This window comes from Cuculus canorus, unplaced genomic scaffold (assembly GCF_017976375.1).
Source record: "Cuculus canorus isolate bCucCan1 unplaced genomic scaffold, bCucCan1.pri scaffold_82_arrow_ctg1, whole genome shotgun sequence".
NCBI lineage: Eukaryota > Metazoa > Chordata > Aves > Cuculiformes > Cuculidae > Cuculus > Cuculus canorus.
Window position 1 is genome coordinate 83,114 of NW_026527853.1, and position 24,509 is coordinate 107,622.

Here is a 24,509-nt window from a genome sequence, read left to right on the forward strand (position 1 = left end):
GGATGCTTCGCTTATCAACTGCCTCCTTGGACATCACAGAGATTGACTGTGGGCTGCAGGTACCACACACTTGTCTTGGCAGAGGTCTTTGAAACCATCACCAGCGGGTCTACGGCTCTCTCCCCTCCCAGCTACTCTGTTGGCTATATGGCTTGGAAGTACAACGTTTGAGTGATACGTCCTGTATCCAAGCTGGTTTTTAGTGTCCATCCCCACCCCCCTCTTCAAGGTAACTAACACTGACTCTTTGGGCAGGCAGGATCCCAGCGCCCATCTCCAGAGGAATGCGTTCCCAAGATGTGCTCCTAAAGCCTGAGGTTCAAAGAGATGCTTTTTTCCAATGCTTTAATTGATCAATGATATAATCCAGGGAGGAAGTTGACTTGGGCTTCGTGGTTGCTGTAGCTGGAAAGAACATCCCTAATTCCCACTTTACTAATTTTCTGTTAAAAACCCCACCAATGTTTCTGGCTGCTGGCCCCATACGTGTAGTGCTGCCTCTCCTCTTGCTGTCACTGCAAGCTTGGCAGATATTGTATGTGGCTGCCTTTTCTGTGATGCCTTAATGCCATCTCCTTTGTTTCAGCTGCTAGAGCACACTTTAAAGTGCAGAGAACTTGTATCCTCTTGGGTTTCGTTATCCTTGATCTTCAGGGGTTGGTTTTGCCCCTCTGCGTGCTGCCATAAAGATCTGTTCCTGTGTAGGGCGATGAGGCACCTACAGCTGTGGGTTCCCGAGGTTAACCTGGGAGACCTGAGCACCCCCATCTCCTCTGCCCCTGCTTCTCTTCTGTGTTGTGTGCATTCGATCTCATCCCAGTGAGAGCAGAAGGAATTTCCCAGCATCAGGCCTGTGTCTGTAACTCCCCGCTCCTCTGTGCTCTCTTCAGCTGTTTAACAAGGTTGCGGAAGCAGAGATCACCCTGCGGAACAGTGGGAAGGTGGGATTCACCTACGCTGTGTTAAACCCCAGCGTGGCCACTGCAGGCTGCCCACAGCCCCGTGAGCCCCTGGTCCTCCCCAGCACGGTGAGTGTGGAGGAGGCACAAGTGGTTAACCACGGCCCCGTGTCCGGCTGCCCAGGATAGGCTGCAGGAACAAAAGAGGGGAAAATAAACAGAAAAAGAAAATGAAAAAAACTCAAACCAAGAAATATTGGGAGAGGGAAGGCTGTAAGCAATCGCTGCTGGGGGCAGAGGGGACCAAGTTAGCGCAGTCCTAACAGACTCTCTAAGTGGCCTGAACCATAGAATCATAGAATCACCAGTTTGGAAAAGACCTCTTGGATCATCCAGTCCAACCATTCCTATCTGCCACTAAACCATGTCCCTGAGCCCCTCCTCTACCTGTCTTTTAAATACCTCCAGGGATGGGGACTCCACCACCTCCCTGGGCAGCCTGTTCCAGAGCCCAGGGACCATTTCTGTGAAAAATTTCTTCCTGATATCCAGTCTGACCCACCCCTGGTGGAGCTTGAGGCCATTCCCCCTTGTCCTGTCCTTTGTCCCCTGGAAGAAAAGGCCAGCACCCTCCTCTCTCCAACCTCCTTTCAGGCAGTTGTAGAGAGCCATAAAGTCTACCCTCAGCCTCCTCTTCTCCAGGCTAAACAACCCCAGGTCTCTCAGCCGCTCCTCGTAGCCGTTCCCTTCAGTCTCTGGATCCTGACTCCAGCATCATCCTTCCCTCTCCCTCGAGGCGTCTGAAAAAAAAAAAAGAGAGGCTACTTTGTTTTTTAGTTTCTGTGTTTTCAGGTATCTCCTTCAGTTCCTCGCCATCCAGAGGAGCACAAAATCCCATGAGTAGGCAGTTCAGGTTTAATTAGAAGCTTTTCAGCTATCCCTGATGTCTGCCTGTGGTCTGCTTGGTGTTGTGCACTCTGATTTATCGAGTGCTACAACACTGCAGCTGTTTGATACCAATATATGCAGAACTAGTTTTGCAAGAATTTTGGCTGGCTTTTGCATGGTGTCCTGCCAGGTGCTGAGGAATTATGGATGCTGCTGCTCCTGGCTGAGTTGCCTGGTGATTCTGACAGCTGTCAATGTCATTTCCTGGAGTCAGACATCCTTGGAGGTTTGGCATTGTGCAGGCTGTTTTCTTTTGTGGTTAATTCATACTCTGTGTCCTCAGTGAATCAGGATTTTGTCAGTGTTGGGAGTTTTCTCTATTCAGATCCTGCTGGAGTGTTTGGAACCGATGAAATCCAGCCAGGCTGGATAAATTCTCAGTCTTTTTAATGTTGTGAGAAGGTGGTTTAGCAAAGGGGTCTGCATTCCTCCTCTATAGACTGTGCCAGTTCTGCAAGAACAAAACTTTTGGATCTCAGACTGTCAAAAGGGAAAACAAAAATGCTGCTTGAATGATGCAATTGTTAATGTCTCTTATTCATATTGTACCAGGAGGACACATAAGCATACCCGGTGACAAGTGGCTTGCAGGATCTCTACTGTGAAGATCCTGCTTTGCTCCTGGCTTGTGCCGGTTTCCAGAGGGTTGGCTTTGGGGATGTTAAAGAAGTTCCTGTCCAAGTGTAGCTGCGCAGCAGCAGGAGTCGGGGAGGGTGGTTTGGGGCACAAGAGAGCAGGCCCAGGGGAGAGAAAGGGGAGCTAACGCGTGGAGGAGCTGTGGAAAAGCAAGCGTGAGAAACTGGGCTTCTCCGTCTGCTGGTAATGGGAGCCTGTGGTTTTCAGACGATCACTCCAGGTCCCTCGCTTGCTCCAGGCTTTCTGTTTCAGTCTGACAACACTGCAGACTTCAAAGAGCTGTAATTATTGCTCAGTCTAGGAGCACTCAGAGCTGTCTGACCTTTTTAAACTTTCCCTGTTGTTTTTGATCTTTCCTACCTGCTTCCAGGAGCAGGAAATCCATTTGGTGAGCATTGGTGAAGGACCAGTTGTCTACGTGCATCCGAGCAAGATAAATTTTGGCCGTATCCAAGTCCTACAAGATGCTTCCCGAACTCTCCACCTGTCCAACCAGACTCTCGCCCCTGCATCCTTCCGGGTAGAGATGGTAGGTATCTGTGGGGCTATTTTCTGACAAAACCGACTGGTCCGTAGCAGCCTGTGAATTGATTTTTATCTACAACGTTTTCTGTCAGAGAGAAAGCAAGCTGTTCCACCACAGTGCAACAAGAGGAGCCTGGCTCTGGGGGCAGTTTTACCTGGAGCAGTCCTCAATAAATAGGGAGTTTGCATGGATGTTTGAGCAGAAATGAGCCTGCATCATATTGACAAGTTCCCCCTTTATTTTGTGGGAAGTGCTTAGCTCTGACAATCATGCTTTTGGAGCTCCAGGAGATCAAGAGAGCCCTGTAGCCCGTTGCTCCTGAGAGGACATGGGTTCCCCTCTGGTTTCCATGTGATGTCTGCTTTTGCTTGGTGTCTCAGTCCTGTTAATGATAGAGATCAGGGTGTGGGTGCTCTCTCCGGAGAGGTATGGCTTGGCAAAGTACAGCTGCATTTTTAATGCTGAGTTCTGCTTCCCCTTTCACTGGCGCAAGGCCAGAATGACCCAATCACTTTAATTAACCAGCCTTGAGTAGCTTCAAGAGAATGAAGTGTGGTGGCTCGTCAGCCATGCCTTAGGTCGGCATCCATCCATCTCTCAGATGCTGCTGGTGTCCATTGTAATCAAACTGTGGTAGATCTTATTCCCAATGGTAGTCTGTCCTGGGAGAAGCTAACGATCTCAGCACTGAGCTTCTCGGTGAAGCGATTGATCCCAACCCTTGTCTAGCATGCGGGGACTCTGATGTCCAATAGTGCAAGCTCCTACGGGGCCAAAACAGTCACTGTCTTTATCTCCTCAGTGCGTAGAGCTATTGCACTATTTTCCAGAGCATTCCAGGGTAAGCAAGGAGCAGGGATATTGTCAGAAGTTAGATTTTGGTCTTCAGAGTTGGGGGACAGCTTTCGCACAGCTCCAAGAAATTTTGTGTTCCTTAGACACAGTTTGTATTGGTGTAGGCAGAAGCTGACCTGGAAGCCTGAGTGAATGTGGCCTGGCAGAGGCTTTTGGACCTGGCAGGTCTCCTGTTGGGTGATGGGCTGTGCTGCCCCTGGACCCACACCAAATGCTAACAGAGGGAACGAGGACACGATGCTCCCCTGGAGTGGGCTGTTGGGCTGGCAGGCCATTGTGGGCCTCTGCTGGGCCACCCTCGGAAATTCGGTCTTGCTTCCTTGAGACAGCCCATCATGACTCCTCAGTAGTAGTTTCTTGGGTACAGTGTACTGCCCGGCTTGTTGCCAGGCTGTGATAAATGGGCCTTGTCAAGTGGCAGACTTGCAGATTGACCTCTGGAGCAGAGCTGTCAGGTCTCCTTTACAAGTGAGCCACCCTGTGTCAGCACGATCACAGGAAGGTCACTGCAAACCTGACCCCACCAGCTTGCCGTGAACATGCTGGCTGGGTGGCCCTCCGCTGGTGGCAGTGCAGTGGGTGCTGCTGAGGCTCGTGATCAGCTGTGGATGGGATGCAGGAACAGCAGCAGAGGGCTGGTGGGAGCCTGTGCGGTCAGTGAGGCCTCACTGGTTACTCTGTGTGACTGCTTTCCTCCACCCCATTCTCATTGTGGCTTTTTTAAGACACTCTTTTCCAGCTCTAGGGGATAAATTAAATGGAGCTGAGTTTATTAGCTTTGCCGGCATCTGCAATACTTTTGATGCCTTTGGGATGCTCCATGCTGGGATGCCGGCACGCAGACCTGACCTGGTTTCCATGCAGGGTGCAATCAGCCTAAGGAACTATTGTAGCTGGGACACCCCCACACACTGGTGGGACTTTGAACGCTCAGCCAGTTCTTTCTTTCCTGCCCTCCAGCTCCTCTCATCCTCACCATTAGCAGAGCTCGTTTTGGGGGGTTATTGTAATGTTTCCCATGACTTGGAAGTGCAGCTTTGTTTTGTGATGCTCTTCTCCCTGGGCTGGCTGGTGTCCTGTTGGAGCTGCCAGCTTGACAGATGGAAAGCCAAGCTAACGTCACCTGGATCAAGCACTCGCTTGGATCATGTCAGGCCTCCAAGCACATTGTTGCTTTCTATTAAAAACCCTTTTCTCTTCCAGTATGGCAGTGTTCTGGGGGAGTAGTGCCCATCATCCCAAACACAGCACTGAACTGTGCTGCATGTGCCACCAAAACGTGATGGGCACTTGGAAGCTGTGCGTCTCCAGCCCAGTGCATTTCGTGCTGGCCAGGGAGCATCACCTGCATTTCTGTCTGTCTGCTGCAAGCTTGCTCCCTGTGAATGTGGTCTTGGATGGGCTGGGTGTCCAGCACCCTCATGGCCCCATCCACAGAGGGAGGTCCCTGAGGAAGAGGGTGCTTGGGAAGCCTGGGCCGTGCCCACCAGGCACACAGTTTGTAGTTTTCTTTCTGCTTGGCGCTTGACTGCCCTGCTGTAAACATTTATAGCTGGATATTCCAAAGTAGGGGGCACTGGGGAAAGAAGACTGGTGTTGGGCTCTTGATCAGCTGGTTTTGCAGAGCTGTTCTTCAGTCTCTCAGCAGCATCCCCCAGTTCTGTGGCTGCTGCAATGGGATTTGAGCTGTCCTGGCTTCCTCTGGCCTCGAGCTTGTATGGAAACTCAGCCAACCATAGGGAGGAAGCCAGGAGAGGTAAAGTAGCTTCTGTTGGCACGCGTTCCAAAAGGGAGGCTGGAGGGGGAATAGCCTTCTCCTGAGGATGAGCATGCCTCGGGTTGGGCAAAACTGAGTTAAAGAAGTGACTCTGCTAAAGGAGGGTGAAATACAGGCTGTATAAACTCCCACATAATTGCTGCTTCCCGAGCGTGTAGCTCAGATCTAGGGAAATTAACCTGCTGCTTTTTACCCTCATATCTTTAGTCGTTCGTTTTCCTGCACCCCACAAGAGACCAGGGTCCGTGTTTTCCCTCCTCAGCTAGTGTCTGGCTTGTCTTACAGGCTGGCAAATGCTCACGCTGGAGGATTGAACCACGTAAAGGAGCGATCCCCCCCAACACCGAGCTATCTGTGGCTGTCGTTGCAAACTTGGATGACACCGGGATGTTTAATGACGAGGTGAAGGTGTTCATAGAGCATGGCCATAGCTACGTCATACCCATCCAGGCCATTGGCTTTGGCACCACAATTGTTACCGACAAAGCCATTGCTCCGGAGCTCAACTTGGGGCCACACTTCAGGTAGAGTATGTCTCAGTTCCTACTCCTCCCGTGGGCTCAGCAAGGAGGATTTTCACTGTAGTCCTTCAGGCTCGTTCTCCTTCCACACTCAAGGTCCTGGCTCCATTTCATTGACACTGCAGGAATTCTTTTAGAAACATTTTATGGCCGTGTGAAAGTAGTTAGAGATCCTCAAAAGGCACCAAAATGGAAACCATTTGCTAAATCGTCTCTCAGTTACCTTTAATTTTAATGCTCTGTCCACAGCGACAGAGATGATGTTCTTCACGAAGCTTTTCCTTGCCGTCCACACACAGACCACTTGCTGGACGGGGATAAGCTGAGGGGCAGCCAAGGTCTGGCCCTTGCTGAGGGTTGGTGCTGGGTTGCCAGGTCAGCCTTTTTGGAGGTGGCTTTCTTGCCAAGTGCACGGTCAGATAATGGGGTTAGGGCACTGAAGCTGGGTGACCGCTGGGAAATAGCAGCTCCCATGACACTTTCCATCTCTGCTTCTCTTCTAGCACAATTCCATTCTGTTACCGCTTCAAGGTAACGAACAAAGGAAGACGCACCCATTTGCTGTATTGGACAACTGAAGGGTTTTCTACATTTCGCCAGCGTCATCATCTCCCTGCCCTCACAACCACCGAGGGCAAGGATTCCTCCCAGAACCCCAAATCTGCCTGCCCCGTGTTTAAGCTTCGACCGCTGAGGGTGGAGCTGATGCCAGGCAAGAGTATGGAGATGGTGCTGGAAGGCTTCTCCAGCACTCCACAGGTGAGGTCCTCCACAAGGGCTGGTCAGAAGCCCAGCTCCCTGCACTGCACGTGGAGCACAGATGACTTTGAAGGCTGTAGGCCCTGACGAGGGGCTGGGTTGTGGCAGTGTACCAGAGGGAAGAGTGAGAAATGAAGGGAAGAATTCGGGGAAGTGAAACCATGAGAAATCAGGGGAAAAGTCTTGAGTAGAAGAGCATCCAACTTCAGCAGAGGGTTTCCTTCTGAAGTGCAAGACATCTCTTTCCTAGGGAGATTTCTTTTAAAACCATCTCCAGGAGGGCACAATTCGCTCTTGGAAGGAGTGATCCCACTTTACTGGAAGGCAGGTTGGCTGTTTGGGAGTTTCCCACGTACCCTTTCCACTAAGCTTCCAAGGGAGGGTTTGCTGGCGTTGGTCCTTCTGCCACCGCTTTCTGTAAGCATTTTGTTAGCAATGGGGTACATCAAAACATTAATCATTTGGGGCAGTAATTATTAGGGCTGTTGGCAGCACCTGGCTCGTGAGTGAATTTGTGGATGTTAGGCTGTAGCGGTGTGGGCATTTGAGTGCAAAATAAATAGGATGCAGTACAAAAGGAAGCGGGGCTATTGAGGAGAGCAGTGGCTGTAACTTCACGGCAGTAACACCTGCTGATGGTTGATGGCCAAGGTCTCACGACACAATTTCATCCAGGCTATCAGAATCCTTTATGCCTAGAGTCAGGTGTCGAGCAAATGCAGTGTGTTTTGTGGATGCCCTGATCACACCTGCTGGGTGACGTGCAGCTCTCGCACACAGGTGGTGAAGGAGCGGCTGCTGTGTCATGCCGTCGTGGGGAGCGAGGCAGGAAAGGTGCGGATAATGCAAGTGGACGTCACGTGTGAGTTCATTGCTCCTGTTCTGCAAGTGTCCTCCAGGGAACTCATTTTCCACGTGGAGAAGGTAAGGCTCTGGATTGCATCCTGGCAATTAGTAGTGTGGCCGATGACTGAAAGCCTGTGTGGGGTGTGTGATTGTGTTCAAAGGAGGAAGTTGAACAGCTTCTGCCGGTCTCCGGGGCTTTGCTGATTGATTTGAGTGGGGCCAAGCTTTTGCCACGAGCACAGAGATGGGGCTGGGAACAGTCTCGCCAGGTCTGTTCTGCCCTTCTTGGTGTGGAGACAGAATTGAGGTGCTGAGCCAAGGGCAGGGGGTGAGATGTGTGGGACCCACAAGAACAGTGTGGGCTTTGCACAGACAGCGACTGTGGGTGGGAGAGCAGATCGCTGCAGCTGAGCGATGCTAAACCCCTCCTGAGGTGCTTTGTAAAGTCACTGAGGATATTTTTAGAGATGAGTCTGCTGTTTAACTCGGTCTGAGTTTTATTTCAGTGACAGCTGATCTGTCAAAGGGGATCATGGCCACCTCTAGAGAGACACACTCATAGAGGGACATTTGCAAGGATGCTCCAAGGCACAGTGATGTCTGTCCACTAATCCTGTAGGGCAGCTGAGAAAAACCAATCAGCTCTGGATTCCTGTCAGCTCCTCAGGCTGATGAGGAAAACCTGCCATCTCTTGTCTCTCTTTGTCTTCTCTGCGTTAATGTGGGTGCAAGCTCTTTGCATTTCCTCAGCCTTACTCTCTTCAAAGGACCTGCAGGTGTCCTTCAGCAGCATTGGTAACGCCAACGCAGAAGCCCTTTAGTCTCTGGATCTTGACTCCTACATCATCTTTCCCTCTCCCTCGAGGCGTCTAAAAAAGAAAGAGAGGCTACTTCATTTTTTAGTTTCTGTGTTTTCAGGTATCTCCTTCAGTTCCTCAGCGTCCAGAGGAGCACAAAATCCCATGAGCGGGCAGTTGAGGTTTAGTTAGAAGGTTTTCAGCTATCCCTGATGTCTGCCTGTGGTCTGCTTGGTGTTGTGCACTCTGATTTATCGAGTGCTACAACACTGCAGCTGTTTGATACCAATCTATGCAGAACTAGTTTTGCAAGCGCTCTCTAATTTAGAGAAGCCATCCAGGAAGCCCAGAGCAGTGCATAAACAAGAAGAAACAGCTTCTGCTTTGCTTAGCTTTGAAGCCACTGACCCGCTGTCATTGCGGCAGGGGCAGCAGGAGTCACGTTGCAGCTGCCTGCCGAGGTTTCTCGCTGGCTGTGCAGGCATGGAGAAGTTCAAAACTGACCTTCAGCTGCTACAGGCTCTCCACCTTGGACTACACGCTGCTTGCTTGTCTCCTCTGACCAGCTTCACTGCTTTTAGATGAGGCTACAAAAGCCAATAAGGCTTCAAGAAACTGCTGTATGGGAGTGAAAAACATCTTGTGCCGTTCTACCCAAGAGAGGATAAAAACCGCAGACAGATGATCTGGGTTCACTTTCTGGCTTTGGTATTGTTCAAGCAGCTGCCTCCACTCAGGGTCCTGTTCTCTCATCTGTGCATGAGACTGTTTCCCTGTTCCCCCAAGGGATGCTGTGGTTTCTAACCATGAAAAGCATCTGATATATCAAGAAAAAAGACTTCTAGAAGGGTACAAACTAATAGAAACAGTAAATAGAGACGAGAAATTGAAAATGCATCAGAAAGGGAAGTTCAGGTTGTTTTCTCTCCTCTTCTGTTTCTGTAGCAACCCAGTGATGTCGTGACTCTTCAGTACAAGCCTCTTTCTCTAAAAAACATCTGCCCCCTGCCACTCAGCGTTGTCTTGGCCTTAGAGGAACCTTTCTTAATCTGCCACGCGGACCGGCAGCCCCTCCCTGCGGATGTTCAGGTGAGCAGCCATAGAGCTTCCTGCTGGTGGGGACTGAAGAGGAGGAGCGTGGTGGTGCATTTGTGTTGGGAGGCCCTCCAGGAGAGACTTTTACTCTTCAGAGTCCACAGTAGAGTGGCCTGGACTAAATCACAGAATCATAGAATGGTTTGGGTCAGAAGGGACCTTACATCCCGTCCATTTCCACCCCTCTGCCATGGCAGGGACACTTTCCTGTGGATCAGGTGGTGTAGAGCCTCATACAACCTGGTCTTGGACACTAGATTTGAAGCTGCTGAAGGAAACATAAGATCATCTGAACTGGGGAAACACATCTTGGCTCTAAGACATGAAGAGAAGGGAGCAGGCTGCTGGGTCTGGGCAAGCCATGTGGTAAAGGTGTCTCTTGGAAGCTGTCCTAGTGCTCCAGCAGCCGTCTTGAGGTAACCGCAAGAGCTGCTTGGTGTCTTTGAGGGCAGGTCTTCCTTCGGGAAGGCTGAGGAGCCTGGCACCTGCCCTGTTGTTAGTGGAAGGTGTTGGGGACAGTCTCTACTAAACGCGTGTTGTTGTAGGAACAGCCGTCACTTCTGTGCTGTGCCCGTCACTGGCCCCAGCAAGAGCGAGGATGCAGTGCCGCTGGGCTCGTGTTGAGCGTGAGGGTAAAGGAGTTCCTGTGGAGTCAGGGCGAAAGGCCCTGTGTTTCCAGGGTGCTGATTTGGCTATGCGTTTAGCCCACAGCTCTTGTAGGCCCAGAATTCAGTAGAACAAGATTTCTTTCCCTCTTGTACTGATGAAGAGCACAGAGATATTAGCCTAAGGTGGTCTCAGGGATGAGTGTGCTTGCAGGCAGGCACACACTGTAAAGGAAATGAAGGATGAACTGAGAAGCCCACATGGAGGGCCCGCTTTGAGCATTTACACGTTTTATGCTATTACACGTTGGGGCTTCATCACACAGTGGTTAATACTCTTCATCTCCTTGCAGCCTGTGAAGCTGGAGGCAGGGGAGGAATGTCACCTCTCCATCAGATTTAATCCTGCTTGTGAGGAGGGTTTGACTAGCAGGGAGGTAGAGAAGGTTCTGAAGATACAGTTTCTTGAGCACCCTCATGAGGAGCAGGTCTCTGTTCGGAGAGAAGTCTACTTTCCGAGTCTCCGTATCCAGACCACAGCCCTGGACTTTGGCTGCATCTTGAATGACACTGAAGCAGTGCGTTATACTGAGATGAGCAACTGCAGCCCACTTCCTGTGCGGTACCGCTGGTTGTTCCTGACAGACGGCCCGGCGAGCCAGATGAGGTATGTGCACCTTTGCTCCTTCCTTGAAGTTCCTCTTCCTGATGTCCTGCTTGTTCTTTGCAAAGGCCAAGGCTGCTTTCCTGGGATCTGACAAATTGCTTTCAGCTTTTGCTTGTGGAAAGATTGCCTCCCAGCTGTGGTCAGTGTAGATGCTTAGGGAGCAGGTGATCTCCACCAGTTTGATGCTGGGAAGGAGGCTTTGCACATAGCCCAGAAGCTAGAATCCCACTTTACCTCTGGTGTTCTAAAGCCACGTTTAGGCACCTGGACAAGCAGATGTATAGAGACCTCTTCTCCTTCCCTGCCAAGCCGTTTGTTGTCATCTCATCCTAAAAACCTACTCGGGCACTGCCACTGGTATGATGTGCTGCTGTCCCAGTGTCTTGCTGCTGTTTTGCTGTAGCCTCAGTACCGGTTCCCCTGGGAAGGGAAGCTGGTGGGGAAAGCTGCTTTCTCAGACCTTTGTAGCCTGAGGTAAACAGCCCCTTGGTGGAGGGAGTTTGCACCTGTGAAACTGCGCCACTGTTCATCCATCCCTGTGCAGGAAAGGTCGCCCGGGCAAAGCCTTGTTCCTGCATGTGGCTGCAGGAAGGACAAGTCAGGTGGGACCTCCTGGGGGGCAGAGCAGAGCCTCTAAATCCAGAAATGAAAACCAGCCTTAAAGAAAAAGCTACAAAGCTGAAGAGAAATATGCATTTGGGATCATATCATTACAGGCACCAAATTGCCAGCTGGGAATGAGGCATCCAGGTTGCTGCAACAAGTCTGCCTTGTTTGACTCTGGGGGAACCCTTGTAAGTGGGGATGGTGACAGTAGGTGTGGTTTGAGTGTGTCTTCCATGTGGCTTTAGAAACACCAATAGACTTACTGTGAGCACTGCTGCAGTTAAAAGCACGGAACGAAGTCGGAGTCCCCTGGGGCTGTTTGTAAATGTTAAGCTCCATGCTTTTTACTGGCAGACGTTGGTCAAAGTGTAAACTCGGCTCTGTTGGCAAAACGAGCTGCTGAGCTGCTCTGCTGAATCATTTGCCAAATTGGTCTTCAGACGGTTTGGGTTTTGAGACCTCTGGGGAGGTTATCACGCCATCAGTAAGTGCCACGTAAGTTATAACCTCGTTGCAGCAGAGCTGCTGCCCTTTTAGCATGAAGTGCTGTTGGAGCTGTTGTTTAGCAGCCAGGGAACAGCTGCAGCACAGCAGGGAGCTGGATCTTATCGTGATCTGCGGTGTATTGGTTAAAAGTGACCAAAGCTTCCTTCCCCAGAGTACGGGTCGCCGCTGCTTTGGCACTTACCAGGGGCTGATGGGCTGTCTCTGCCTGGAGCTGCCTGACGCGTCTTTCAGTGCTGCTGGTGGCCTGGCGTGTGCGAGGGTGTCCCCCGCTGGGCTCTGCAGGTGCCCTTGAGTGGTGCTGGGCTCTCTCTGGCCAGGGCACAGCCGCTCGGCCTCCATGGTGGCTCCTGCCTGATGGCGCTTAGAGAAAGCAACCATCACTGCCACTTGCTTGTGCTGACCTGCAGCTGTGGGGAAGTGTCAGGGGAAACATTCAGGATAAACATCCAGCACAGCTGCAGAATTCCTTCCCAAAGGCCCTCCAGGTGGGGAAGGCAAGGTCCACGGATGTGGGTGCTTTCAGGAGGATACTTTCCGGTGGGTCTGTAGTAGCTCATCTGTCTGGATCTGCCTCTGATGTCTCAGTCTCACCATCTTGCACAAGTTGTGTCTCTTTCCCTTTCCTGCTGTGCTTTTTACCTCTCCGCAAGGTGTCCACCCCTCTGTCCTCTTCTGTTTCTGATTGCAATCAGTTGCCAGATTCCTGCACCACCACTATAGCGGCATTGTCCTTGGGCAGGAGCCCCAGGCGTTGACGTGCTCCATCCTGGTTTTGGAGCTGCTGGCTCAGACCCACTGCTGAGCTGCAGTGCCCACCCAGGAGCCACATCCTGCTGCGGGGCAGCTGGTGCGAGCTTCTCTCCGTCCCGCTGCAGGTCTGTGATCAAAGTTAATTTGTTTTCCAGGTTCAGCCCTCCTGCAAGTCGGTGTTTCATCACAGCGCAACCACCACAGGAGAACATAACCCGGTCGGAAGGCTCAGCATCTGCAGAGAGCAGCTCCAGGGAAGAGGCTGCAGAGGAGCCAGCCAAAGGCCTGGGAGCAGCAGGAGATCCTCTCCAAAAGCCAGCAGTTGCCAACGATTCCCTGGAAGCAAAGGTAGATTTTCTTCTGCAGCCACAAGTGTGCTTGGCAGCAGGGCCAGCGACTGGACGCAGGGCTTCTGCAGGGGAGAAACACAAAGCCTAGGGACAAGCTTCCTTTTGAAAGGTGGCACCTCTGAGGTTAAACATGCGCACTCAGCTGCTGCGAGACAGAAAAAACATCTCAGCTGCCTTCGTGGAATGTGCCTTTTGAGAGGAATGTCCAAGCAGAGGTCCTCAGCTGTCCTGCACTGATGGGTGCACGAGGTGAAACCTAACCACCGTCTGAAATGGAATGGTCATCTCAAGCGCTTTCACAGACCTTACTTGCCTGGTTTGAATACATTTCCCTTACAGCTGTGTTTCTCTTCTTGTCACGGAGAACCGAACCTGTCCTGGCATCGGGTTCCTAGCGTGCTCTTTGGGCAGGAGTGAGTGAAGCCAGGCTGGTACGAGGGTGCAGAATGTCCTTGAGATCTCTGCCGGGACTGAGTGCTGGGTACATCCAGATTGCCTGGGAAGCTTGTGTGTAGGAAGTGCAGATGGCATCTGTGGCTCCTCTGTGGGTGGGCTTGGACCCACACTCAGCTGAAGGTGTGGACAGACCCCTACTGGATTTGCACCCAGGTGCCACCTTATCTGTTCCTGGCTTGATGAGGCGATGTCACCTGCGGCAGAGCAGTCTTGCCCAGACCAGGCAGCTGCTTGCCACAGCCCACGATCCTTGTTTTCCAGCCACTACCATCCACTGCTCCAAAGGTGGAAGGTACTGAGGAGACTGGGAGCCTGCAACGGAGGCAGTTCACGCAGGCAGAGCCCGTCAGCGTGGGAATAGAGGAGGTAGGTGGGAATCAGTCTCGCCTCTGCGTTTCCGGTGTGGCCAGCAGTTACGTAGCCCTCACTCCCACTGGTGGCCCTCAGCGCTGCTCAAAGTGCAGCTTCGTGCCCCTCCAAGCATGTCACACAGCAGTGCTGAAGCAACTGGTCATTGGAGGGGCCGTGTGGGCCGTGTCACAGGGCTGACCAAGGACGTTACCCGCGTAGCAGATACGGAGGGCGTTATTCATCTTGTCACTAATCAAGCGGTTGATAGGAAATGTCTGCAGTAGACTTTGCTGTAGCATCTTGAGAGAGAGCAGCCTGCAAATCAGAGAGCGAGTGAAAAGCATCAGGAGTCAGATGAGCTGGGCTGGAGTCCACCCTGTGGCTCCGAGGGCTCTCACCTCCAGGTCTCGTGTTTCTCTAGAGGCAGCAAAGGGTGTTATTAAAGGCAGGTTCTGCAGCAGAGAGGATTTATTGCTGCCAGGAGGCCTCCCAAGTTACTGTAAGGTAGTGTGTTAATTAATGCATTAATTGGTGAGTATGGGAGAAGATTTATCACATGGTTCCTTTGCCGGAAAGTGTAGTGGATGCGGGACGAAATGAGGATGATTCTGCCTGCACTTGAGGAAGATGCCCCTCTAGCCACGTCCGTCCGTTGCTCCAAGCCATGGCTGCTCTTCTGCCTCGATTTTGATGCTTGACATCTCGGTGTCTCCTCCCTTGTCTCCAGGTTTTCAACATCCTGCCTCTGCATGGTGTACTGCTGCCGGGTGAGAGCCAGCGGGTCATGTTCACTTTCTTTGCCCATGCGAACATCGTCGCCCGCGTCATGGCTCTGTGCAGGGTGGAGGGAGGCCCCACCTACGAGGTTGCACTGAGTGGGGAGGCTTCCCTTATCAACTCCGTCCTGGACAACGCAGAGATTGACTACGGCCTACAGGTACCACACGCTTGTCTTGGCAGGAGTCCTGAAACCATCACCGGTGAGTTGCTGCCCACTTAGGTCTAAGGCTCTCTCCCCTCCCCAGCTACTTTGTTGGCTGTACGGCTTGGAAGTACAACCTTTGAGTGACACATCCTGCATCCAGGCTGGTTTTTAGTGGCCAACCTCCCACTCCCAAAGTTGGGAATTCCTCACCTCAAGTTGGTCATCTCCCGAGGAATGTGTCCCCCAAAACACTGATCTGCTCCTAAAGTCTGAGGTCCAAGGAGATGCTCTTTCTCAATGCTCTTGATTAATCACCAAAATAATCCAGGGAGGAGGGTAATTTGGGCTTCCCAGTCACTGCAGCTGGAGAGAACATCCCTGACTAATCCACGTTTTACTAATTTTCAGTTAAGATCCTCACCGGTGGCTGCTGGCTCTGTTCGTGTTGTGCTCTCTCCTTTTGCTGTCACTGCGAGCTCTCCAAATCTTGTGTGGGGGTGCCTTTTCTGCCATTCCTTGATGCTGCCTGCTTTGTTTGGGCTGTTAGAGCGTGCCTTAAAGTGCAGAGGACTTGTATCCTCTTGGATTTTTATCCCTGCTCTTCGTGTGGTCGGTGTTGCTCCTCTGCGTGCTGCGGTAAAGCTCTGTTCCTGTGGAGGGCGAGGAGGCACTTGTGGCTGTGGGTTCCCCAGGTTAAGCCAGGAGAGCCAAGTGCCCCCATCTCCTTACCATAGGTAACGTAGCATAGCATGGAGCAGAATATTTCAATTGCTAGGGACCTACAACAATCATCTGTTCCAACTACTTGACGAGTTCAGGGCTGAGCAAAAGTTCAAACATGTTATTAAGGGCATTGCCTAAATGCCTTGTAAACACTGACAGGCATGGGGCATCAACCACCTCTCTAAGCCCATTTCAGCATCTGACCACGCTCTCAGGAAAAAGCCATTTCCTCATGTCACGTCTGAACTTCCCGTAACACATCTTTGAGCCATTCCTAGGTGTCCTGAGCCCTTTCAGCCGGTCCATCACCCAATACACTATGAACCTACTAGTGGAGCCCTAACAGTTCATATTATTCCAAGACTAATTACGCATAAGAAAACAACATTAATTTTCATAAGGATAATGTTCTATGTGTTTTTTTAATTTCAAATTTCTTAACTGATAGGGCAGCAAAGAATTAATGCATGCACTGAACGGGAGTTCAACTTTTTGTGTTATGTGGAATCTGTGAACAGTTTCTCAACCTTTTAGAAAGTCATTGGTTACTGTGCTCCTGTATTTGCATGCATATACATACACTAGACAGCTGCAAAGACTGTAGCCACTAAATGCCACTAAACAGCTCATTTTTAACACAGAGGTCAAGTAGAAACCTGATCCTACCAAAATGAGTGGTTTACACTCTCTTTTAACGTCACAGTCAGCATCGTAACCTGGGTATGTCTGCACACCTGGCTGAGGTGTTTCATTTATACTAAGCCCACAGAAATTGAAATCTATAGGCTTAAATATTTGTAACTTCCAGTTATAATCCAGATCTGTACTTTATGGTTGAAGCTATTCCTACAGTTGCATGAGTAAAGCAGCCCATACGTGGTTGTATAAATCTATGTACTTCAGTGAATCGGTCGCAGGTTTACATAAAAACAGGACTGGGCCCAAAGGCACATAATTTGTATAATATTTAAGGGAAAGAAAATGGTGATTCACAAGAATTCAAGCATAATTTTTGATCTCACTAATAAGATTAGCACTGTCCAATTCTGGTTTCAATTCCAAATTACAGAATTCATGAAGACACGTGTAATACATGTGTCTTCATGAATCAAAGAACAAATTAGCCCCAAATTAAACATTGATACTAAAGCCATAACACAGGCAAAAAAAAAAAGATACTTTCTTAACAATTTGGACAGGCACATCCTCTGCTGGATGGCCGGGCCCAAGGAGTTGTGGTAACTGGAGAGAACAGGCTGACTTATTATATACTTTAAAAATTGTAATTCATTACTATTTCTCCCTGTCAGTTGGACCCTCGAATGCTCTGCTGGCAGCACCCAAGCCAGATTAATTCTCTGAACAGAAGTAATGTCCTAAATTCCCTTATGATTTCCTTCAGGGTCTGGGAGATTGATTATTTCTTTTGTGCTTTGCAGAGTTAGAGAAGATTACACACCCTCTAAGAAATGCTCTTGCAGTCCTCTAGGATGATGAAGGGGAGCTGTCACTGATAGACATCATTTTTGTCTGAAACATTTTTGTCTGAATAACTAGTTCAAAATCATTTTCTAAACAAATCATTAAATAGAGATTGTTTGTGTCTGCCAGAACTGCTCTCTCCAGAGATGGAAATATAACAGAAGCAGATGGAGCTATAAGACTACAGGAAGTGAAAACGCTGCCAGTATCCGCATAAAACTTCCTAGCACTCTAAATGTTTTCTTGAAATTCCTGTCAGAAATAAAAAGCCTCACAGAGGCTGCAAAAGGAAGGTAGAAGGGGAAGAGGACAGCTTATTACTGCTATTCTTAGGCTTAAGAGTGAAAGCAGCACTTGAGTATACTTAAAAATAGGCTCTATATATTCCATGTTGGCTGGTTGTGTAGGATATCTGAAGTGTCTTCAAATACACTCTTTAGGTGCCAGGAGCAATGACAGACCGTAGCAGCTGGAAGGATGCTGGAAAATGGGCTTGTCTTTTTAGATCTACCTGGGGCATCTCTACACCGGACTGCAGAACAAACTTTAAGTCTGCACTGTGTTTATCTCGCTGCATTCAAGTGTTTATCTCAACTAATTACCTGCTGATAAGGAGACAAGTAGAGTCCTTAGGTATGACTACTGTTCCATAGTACCCAAAAGCCTTTGGCATATCAGAGTGAGCTGAGTCCATTTGTAATCTGAAAGAATGCTGTTGCTGGGTGCTTTCTCCACATTTCTCCAGATGTTTTAACACTTCGGGGAATAACATTGAACAGATTTAAGGAATTGGTGTAATGGTTGATTTTTGTGTTAGTGGAAAGTTGAAGTGAACATGCACCTATAATAATCTCCTCTCCAGAAAAGTTTTGACTACAACCTATATACCATGTAATGGTGGAAAAGGGAGTTGGGAGAGAAAGGTTAAAGTTTTTTAACAAACATTTTAGGGATTTTTTTTTTTGAGTTTTACATAATCTTGTTGTAAAATGGAGTAGATATTTTATATAGTACACAAAAAATATATTAAAACTACTTTTAGCAGCTCTGTCCCATGAGAAAACTTCATTTGAATCCTGGAAGGGAAATAAATTTGTCTTCATAGGCTACGTCAGGGTTTATGTCGAGTTAAAGTTATTGCTAATAGGTGAAAAGGGAAAGCCTATCTCAAAATGAAGACAGGTAATCCTAATCCCTGTCTAATAGGACTGTATTCATAGGCAGAAGTCAAGATCTTCCAACAATCGGAACGGAAGCTGCATAGTCCTAAACTCTATTAACTGTTTTCCAGGCAGCTGTCATGCAATAATCTGTTAAAAAAAATGGCAGTAACTCCTACGTAACCCAGTAAATGAACACTGGACTAGAATGGCAAGAATCAACTTGTTTTTACTTTACCATCCTTCCTCCGTATTTCATTCATCAATATTTCTGTAAACTCTAGCTTTAAAAAAGGTTCTTACAATCCTACTGAAAGAATTGAAATGGCTACATTTTATGTTTGACTCTTACTCAGGAGCCATATCCACCATCGGTCACAAATGCACTGTAGAGTAGACCAACACTGTCCCAAGATCATGAGAACTGATTTTCAATACCTGTCTAAGAAAGGAGACAGAACAGAAAAATAACAATAGCCTGCCACTGAACGCAAAACAATCCATCCATGTTAGGATCCACATTTGAGTGGAATATAGGAAAGGTATCGATGTGAGTGCAGTGTGAACAGCACATGACCCATACTACTGCAGGGCATGGAAAAGAAAGGCTAGGCCAGTAAAAACAAAGCAGCTTAGACTAGAGAATTAATTTGGCTTTGCTTACCGTTATGATTTACTAGCTTAGTGTCATAAAGAATCTCACTTTGAGTTATATCCTATCAATATCTAATTAATGTGAGTGCTGAAAATTGTGTTTTATTCAGATAAGGAAAAGATACTTTATGCCTTCAGTCAGTAACCTGGCTCTGTTACCAATACCCACAATCACCCTCAGTACCGTGAATAATGTGAATGCCTGCTTGCTAGTATGCAGTTCAAGTGACTGAGCTATCTTGAAGAGTTTTTTCCAAGTCGTTGGCCTTTCTTTCCAGCAAGCAACCTTTTCCCGTGGTTTAAACCATTCAGATGGTTTAAACAGAAAGATGCATTAAGGTGACAAAATAGGTATTCAGCTGATAATTGAATTACTCAGGGCATCCAAAAGAAAGGAAGAAATGCAAGTAAATAGTAAAACAGAGTAATAGTTCAATGTATCACCTTCCAATGTTAACAAACACAGCTTAGCGTATCTGTCATTACCAAAAACAGAGGTAAGAAAATATTTGAAGTAAGGGATATTTCCAGAAATCAGATTTGTTATTCCCACTGTTTAGGAATGTGATAGCATATTTTGGAATGATTACTTTTTAGGGTCTGTACCTGGTTTTGGTTAAAGTGTGCCATTAGCCCAGTGGCAGAGTTTTGTGGTTTTTTGCTTGGAGCAAGGTGCCTTTTGTCTCAATATCTGCATGGCAACATCCTGTGAGAGAAGCCAGGGTTTTAAAAGGCAGTGAGCTCTATCCGGGCTCAGTCTGGGAAGTGACGATGTCACTAGTGCATATGACGTGTCTGGAACTGAGTGAGCTTCTTCTGCATTCAAGTCCATTGGACCGGAATGGAGATTGTCTATAGCTATGCAAAGGAATCCAGAAGTAGAATTGAATTCCTCTTCATCTTTTCATTTTTTTCTTTCCTTCTTCCTTCCTTTTCAGTGAGATCCTTTTCCCCTTTCCTTCCACTTACCCAATTCCTTTGCCCTCATGTCTTCGGCAGTGAAATTGTTAAAGCCCCAGGTTTTACAGTTTTCATGCTGAAAAGAAGCCAAGCACCTTACATCTTAGAAGAGTGCTTTTCACTGTGTTTTTAGTCATAATGAGTATGCCAATTCACACTTCATTTGCATCTTAAGTTATTCTTTTTTAACAGGAAGGTTGGAAACTTTACTTTGAGAGCAATAGCTCAGTTTTCAAAAAAGTTTGTGGTATGGACTCCAAGTCTGAATGAATTGGTGGTAATTTTTCTGACCATAGTAGTGTTTTTTCCTAGTTGTGATTCATGAACGCATGCCATATGCTACCGCAATATGTACGAACAAATCAGGAGGGGTAGAGTTTTGAAATGACACTAAAGCTTAGTGTAAATCCATGAGAGATGGGATCCTGACCCTCCCGGTAGTGCCATTGCGAACCTACAGAGCCTCATCCTGGTGACAGTTTTACTACATGAATAGTCCTAACAGACATGCCTATCTTCCCATCTGGCTTTCTTACAATTTAACTCTTTAGACTGACCGCTTGCAGCTCTTCACTTGCAGCTTTTGGGGTTGCTTTCCCAATCCAAGGATAAAATGATAAAAGCAGATAAATGATAAAACCATAAAATGAGATCTTTTAAATATTCATCAGCTTACTCTTTTGGTTGAGAGAGATACGATTGCAGTGGTTGACAAGAATTACGTTTGGGCGGTGATGTCTGCCCACCTTGACATGGTGAGTTAATTTAAAAAGATATGGAAGAAGAGATTAAAGGGATTAAAGGGCTGGCACCAAGCCCGACCGGGCAGGGGGTGGCTGCCCACACACGAGGCTCTGCAAGCCGGACCGTGCAGTGCCAGAGCCGCCGGTTGCACAGCAGCTCGCACGGCACTGGTGTGAGGGGCCTGGGACAGCCAATGGGGGCGGTGGGACACCCCTGCGGTACCCCCTGCTCATGTCCCAGCTCTCCTCCGGCAGCTGCTGGGCACGAGCATCGGGCAGGGCTGTGCCCCGCCTGCGAGGGGGCCGGGGCTGGGATGGTGCCCAGCTGGTACCGGCATCGATGGGAACGGGATCCAAAGGCGAGCTGGGGCCAAAGGCAAGCTGGGAAGCACAGAGCCGGTGCTGGCAGCGGCCCTTCCACCGGGGCGGGGTAGGCTGGTTCGGCCGCCTGCACTCTCGCGTGGAGCCCTGGGCCAGGGTGCGCAGCCCGGCGGAGCCGGGGGCAGCCCCGCCCGCGCCCTGCCTGCCGTGCGCCTGGGATGGGGCAGCCCTTGGCACCGCCCCGGGAGTGCGGCTGGGGCGGGGCAGACGAGGGGGAAGAGCCCTCCGCGAGAGAGCAGAGGGCGGGCACGGAGAGGGGGCGTGGGAGCGGCCCTGCGGCTGTGAGGCGTGTGGGCGGGGGCTGCTGTCGGTCGGCGCTGCGGACGGGGGCTGGTGGCTGCGTGAGGGCCGAGGGCTGCCACAGGCCGGCGGAGCGGTAGGGCAGGATTGGGGCAGGCCTGGGGTGCAGGAGCAGGCTGGGGGTGACGGGACAGAGGATGGGGGGGGCAGTGGGCAAAACGGTGGGCAGTGACGGAGCCGGGGATCGGGGGGTGACGGGGCCGGGGAAGGGGCAGTCTTGGGGGCAACGGAGCCGAGGGTGGGCCCGCCCTGGGCACCGCATTGTGAGTGCAGCCGGGGCTGTGGCTGTGCGGGGAAAGAGCCCTCGCCGAGGGGAGGGTGCGGGGGGGGGGGGCAGGGGTGCGGCGGGGGGGGGGCGGGGGGCAGCCCTGCAGTTTGAGGCGTTTCGGCTGTTGACGGTGTCGGCTGCGGTTAGCATAAGGCTGTTAGCATGAGCATAGGCCGCAATATGAGGTGACTGTAGGTCCCATTTGATGCCCGGAATGGGGACGTTGGCAAGAGGAAGGACGGCCCCCGGAGGTGGGGCTGGATTTTGGCGGGACGCTGACGGGGTGCAGCGCGGGAACAAAGCTGAGGAACCAATCGCGATTTGTTACTATGCGCGTGTTCAGCCAATGAGAGAGAAGCGTGGCCCACGTGTTCGTAACAAAGGAGTAGAAGAGTAGTTCTCTGGGTTCGAGAAACTGTCGACATTTTGATCACGTTGGTCTGCGTCTTGTCCATTTTTCTCCCGCAGGGTCGGGGTGCGGAGTCTGCACAGCAGCCGAGCCCGGTGCCAGCGGGATGTCAGCCCCACCAGACAAGCCGCACGACATCCTGAAGAGCTATGCGGAAAGCCTGCTGCGGACCCAGCCAGAGGAGTGGAGGAAGTTCGAGGGCAATGAGGAGGCTGCAGCCACGCTGGATGAGTTCTTCCAGCAGCCGGACGTGCAGGAGTTGGTGCTGGGGCGGGATCCCACCGGGCAGCTCCAGGCAACCACCCATTTCCCACCCACCCTCGAGAGCAAGGCCGTCTACTTTGTGAAGAAGAAGAGGGAGAAGATCACCCCAGAGAACTTTCAGAGTGGGGTGATGGTGGGAGACATCAGCCCCTCGCCGGTGGAGCAGCTCATTACCATGATGGAGGAGGTGAGTTGCCCACAGGGGGGTGGTGGGTACAGACTTGGAGTGAGTGGGAAGGGCTCCCTGCGCTCCCTGCTGCCGCCTGCACACCCGCTGCGGCCTGCTAGAGCCACAGCTTTAGGAGGGTTCAGGAAGAAACCAAATCCACTTCTTAAAAGAAACCTCGCCCCAGGTGCTGGCCCTGGCCTCGCGGGCGCTTCCAGCCGCGCGTCCCGCTCTGCTGGAGGGGACCCAGCACCACTAGGACACAGAGCTGAGTGAAGGTCACAAGCCCAGGTTTCTCACAATCCCCAGCTGGATCGCTTGCTCCTTGTGGGTTTAAATCTCAGTGTAATTCCCCATTCCTTGTGCCTCACGGCTGCCAAATATCAGAGTGGGTTTTGCTCAGAGTTCCCATAAACATTCCTGCTCAGAGCACTGCCAGCCCAGAGCCCCCAGAAGCTGAGCTAGGAGCCCCCCCTGCGATTCCTCCTCCTCCCCAGTGCCAGGGGCTTTGCTCCCGTGCAGCTCTCAGGGGTTGGGAACTGCTGGGTGCGCTCACTATGCTGCTCCCAGCACTTCCCAACCCCTGAGAGCTGGAAGCCCCGCACAGGGTGAGGGCTCTCCTGGTCCCACTGACAAGAAAAACATCAGCCAAACTCATGAGCGTCTACCAGAGCTGCGGCTGGGCTGAGACCAGCCTTGGAGGGGATGCTGTGCAAAGCAGTGCAGCCACACGCTGCCCTTTGCAATGGACACATTTGCCCGACCAAGCACCCAACTGAGCCTTCTTCTCAAGCAAGCGGCCATTGTTCCAAAGTTTGCTAGCTAGCTTAAAGACCTTGGAATCATTAACAGGGAATGTAGGGAGGTTGTAGCAAAGACAAGAAGATAAGGGCTACATCTCTAGCACTAGTCATTGTTCTTTATCTCTGTAGTCATGGAAACTTGAGCAGTGGAATTTTATTGGGGTAGCTGTATATGGGGCAGACAAGGGTACATAAGCTGTACTTTCACTCAGTCAACTTGATTTCATTTGTATCACTGTTGGGAGTCCGTGCCCCCACTGCCACACTTTCTGCGGATGATGTCGGCTTGCAGAGAGGCCACAGTCTTCTCAACACGCATGCAGAGCTTCTTGCTGCTGTCCCAGTACTCGGGGAGGAGCTGTAGGGAGCACCACATGGTGTTGGCAGCGTGGCCCCAGGGAGCCAGTGCCCAGCCCCCCCTAGTCCAAATGGTTTACCTTGAGCTGCAGGTGGATCTCCGCTGGCATCTTGTCTCTGTAAGTGCTGAGAAGGGCAACCATCTCCTTCAGGGGCTCAAACATGCTATCAGTCGCTGCCTGCCTCTCCTTGGCCCTCCTCACGTGCCCCATCATTTCCACCAAGCCATCGTAGTCTCCCTCCTCCAGAGGTTTATTCAAGCCAGTGTTCAGGTCTCGGAGGAAACCCTCCAGCTCCTGGAGACTGGGAGGAAGGTGGCGGCACTCACCAGGCATCCCTGATGGTGCTCACAGCTCCCCTGTGCTTGCTCAAGGCTGGCTCTGCAGAGCACAGCCCACCCGGGCATTGCCCCCACAGGAGTGTCTGGCACCTTCACCCACACCTCCACGGCTCTGTCCTTTGGGCCCCAGCCCTGCCCTGGCACACAGCGGTGCCTTTGCCATGGTCCTGCCAGGCGCCGGTCACCTGGAATGTCCTGTTCCCACATCTGGCCTCACCAGGTACCTACCTGGTGGTGATGTGGCTGACGAGGTGCTGCCAGAGCACCAGCCCCCGGGACTTGATGGCAGCCAGCAGTGCCTGCTTGAAGGGGCGGCAGTCGCTCCGCAGCCACCCCTTAAACACCTGGGTGTTGGCTAAGTCTGATACCTCCTTGTACGTGGCCTCGCATGCATCAATCTGGGGACAAGAGCTGGTCACAGCCTGTGACTGGTGCCTCCCTGCACACCCCACATCACCATGGCCACCCCAAGCACCTGGTACCTCCCCAGGCATCCACACCATACCTCCAGCTGAAAGAGCTGAACGCATGGGCTTCCAGGGGCTCCTCTGGCTGTGGCTCCAGCTCCTCAGGGCTGGCGCCACTGCCAAAGTTGAGGAGTCGCTGCAGGAAGTCCTCAGGAT

The 24,509-nt window shown here is 50.8% G+C and overlaps 1 protein-coding gene across 1 annotated transcript; it reads left to right on the top strand.

The window, feature by feature from the left end:
- The first annotated feature begins 2 nt into the window (after positions 1-2).
- LOC128850804 (hydrocephalus-inducing protein homolog) lies at positions 3-23,887 on the top strand. Its single transcript, XM_054055819.1, has 13 exons — positions 3-59; positions 891-1,028; positions 2,854-3,012; positions 5,849-6,165; positions 6,666-6,921; positions 7,702-7,845; positions 9,510-9,653; positions 10,618-10,931; positions 12,950-13,142; positions 13,862-13,966; positions 14,679-14,931; positions 22,016-22,407; positions 23,699-23,887. Exons 1-13 carry the CDS (start codon positions 3-5, stop codon positions 23,885-23,887), a joined length of 2,661 nt encoding a protein of 886 aa, XP_053911794.1.
- The last annotated feature ends 622 nt before the right edge of the window (positions 23,888-24,509 follow it).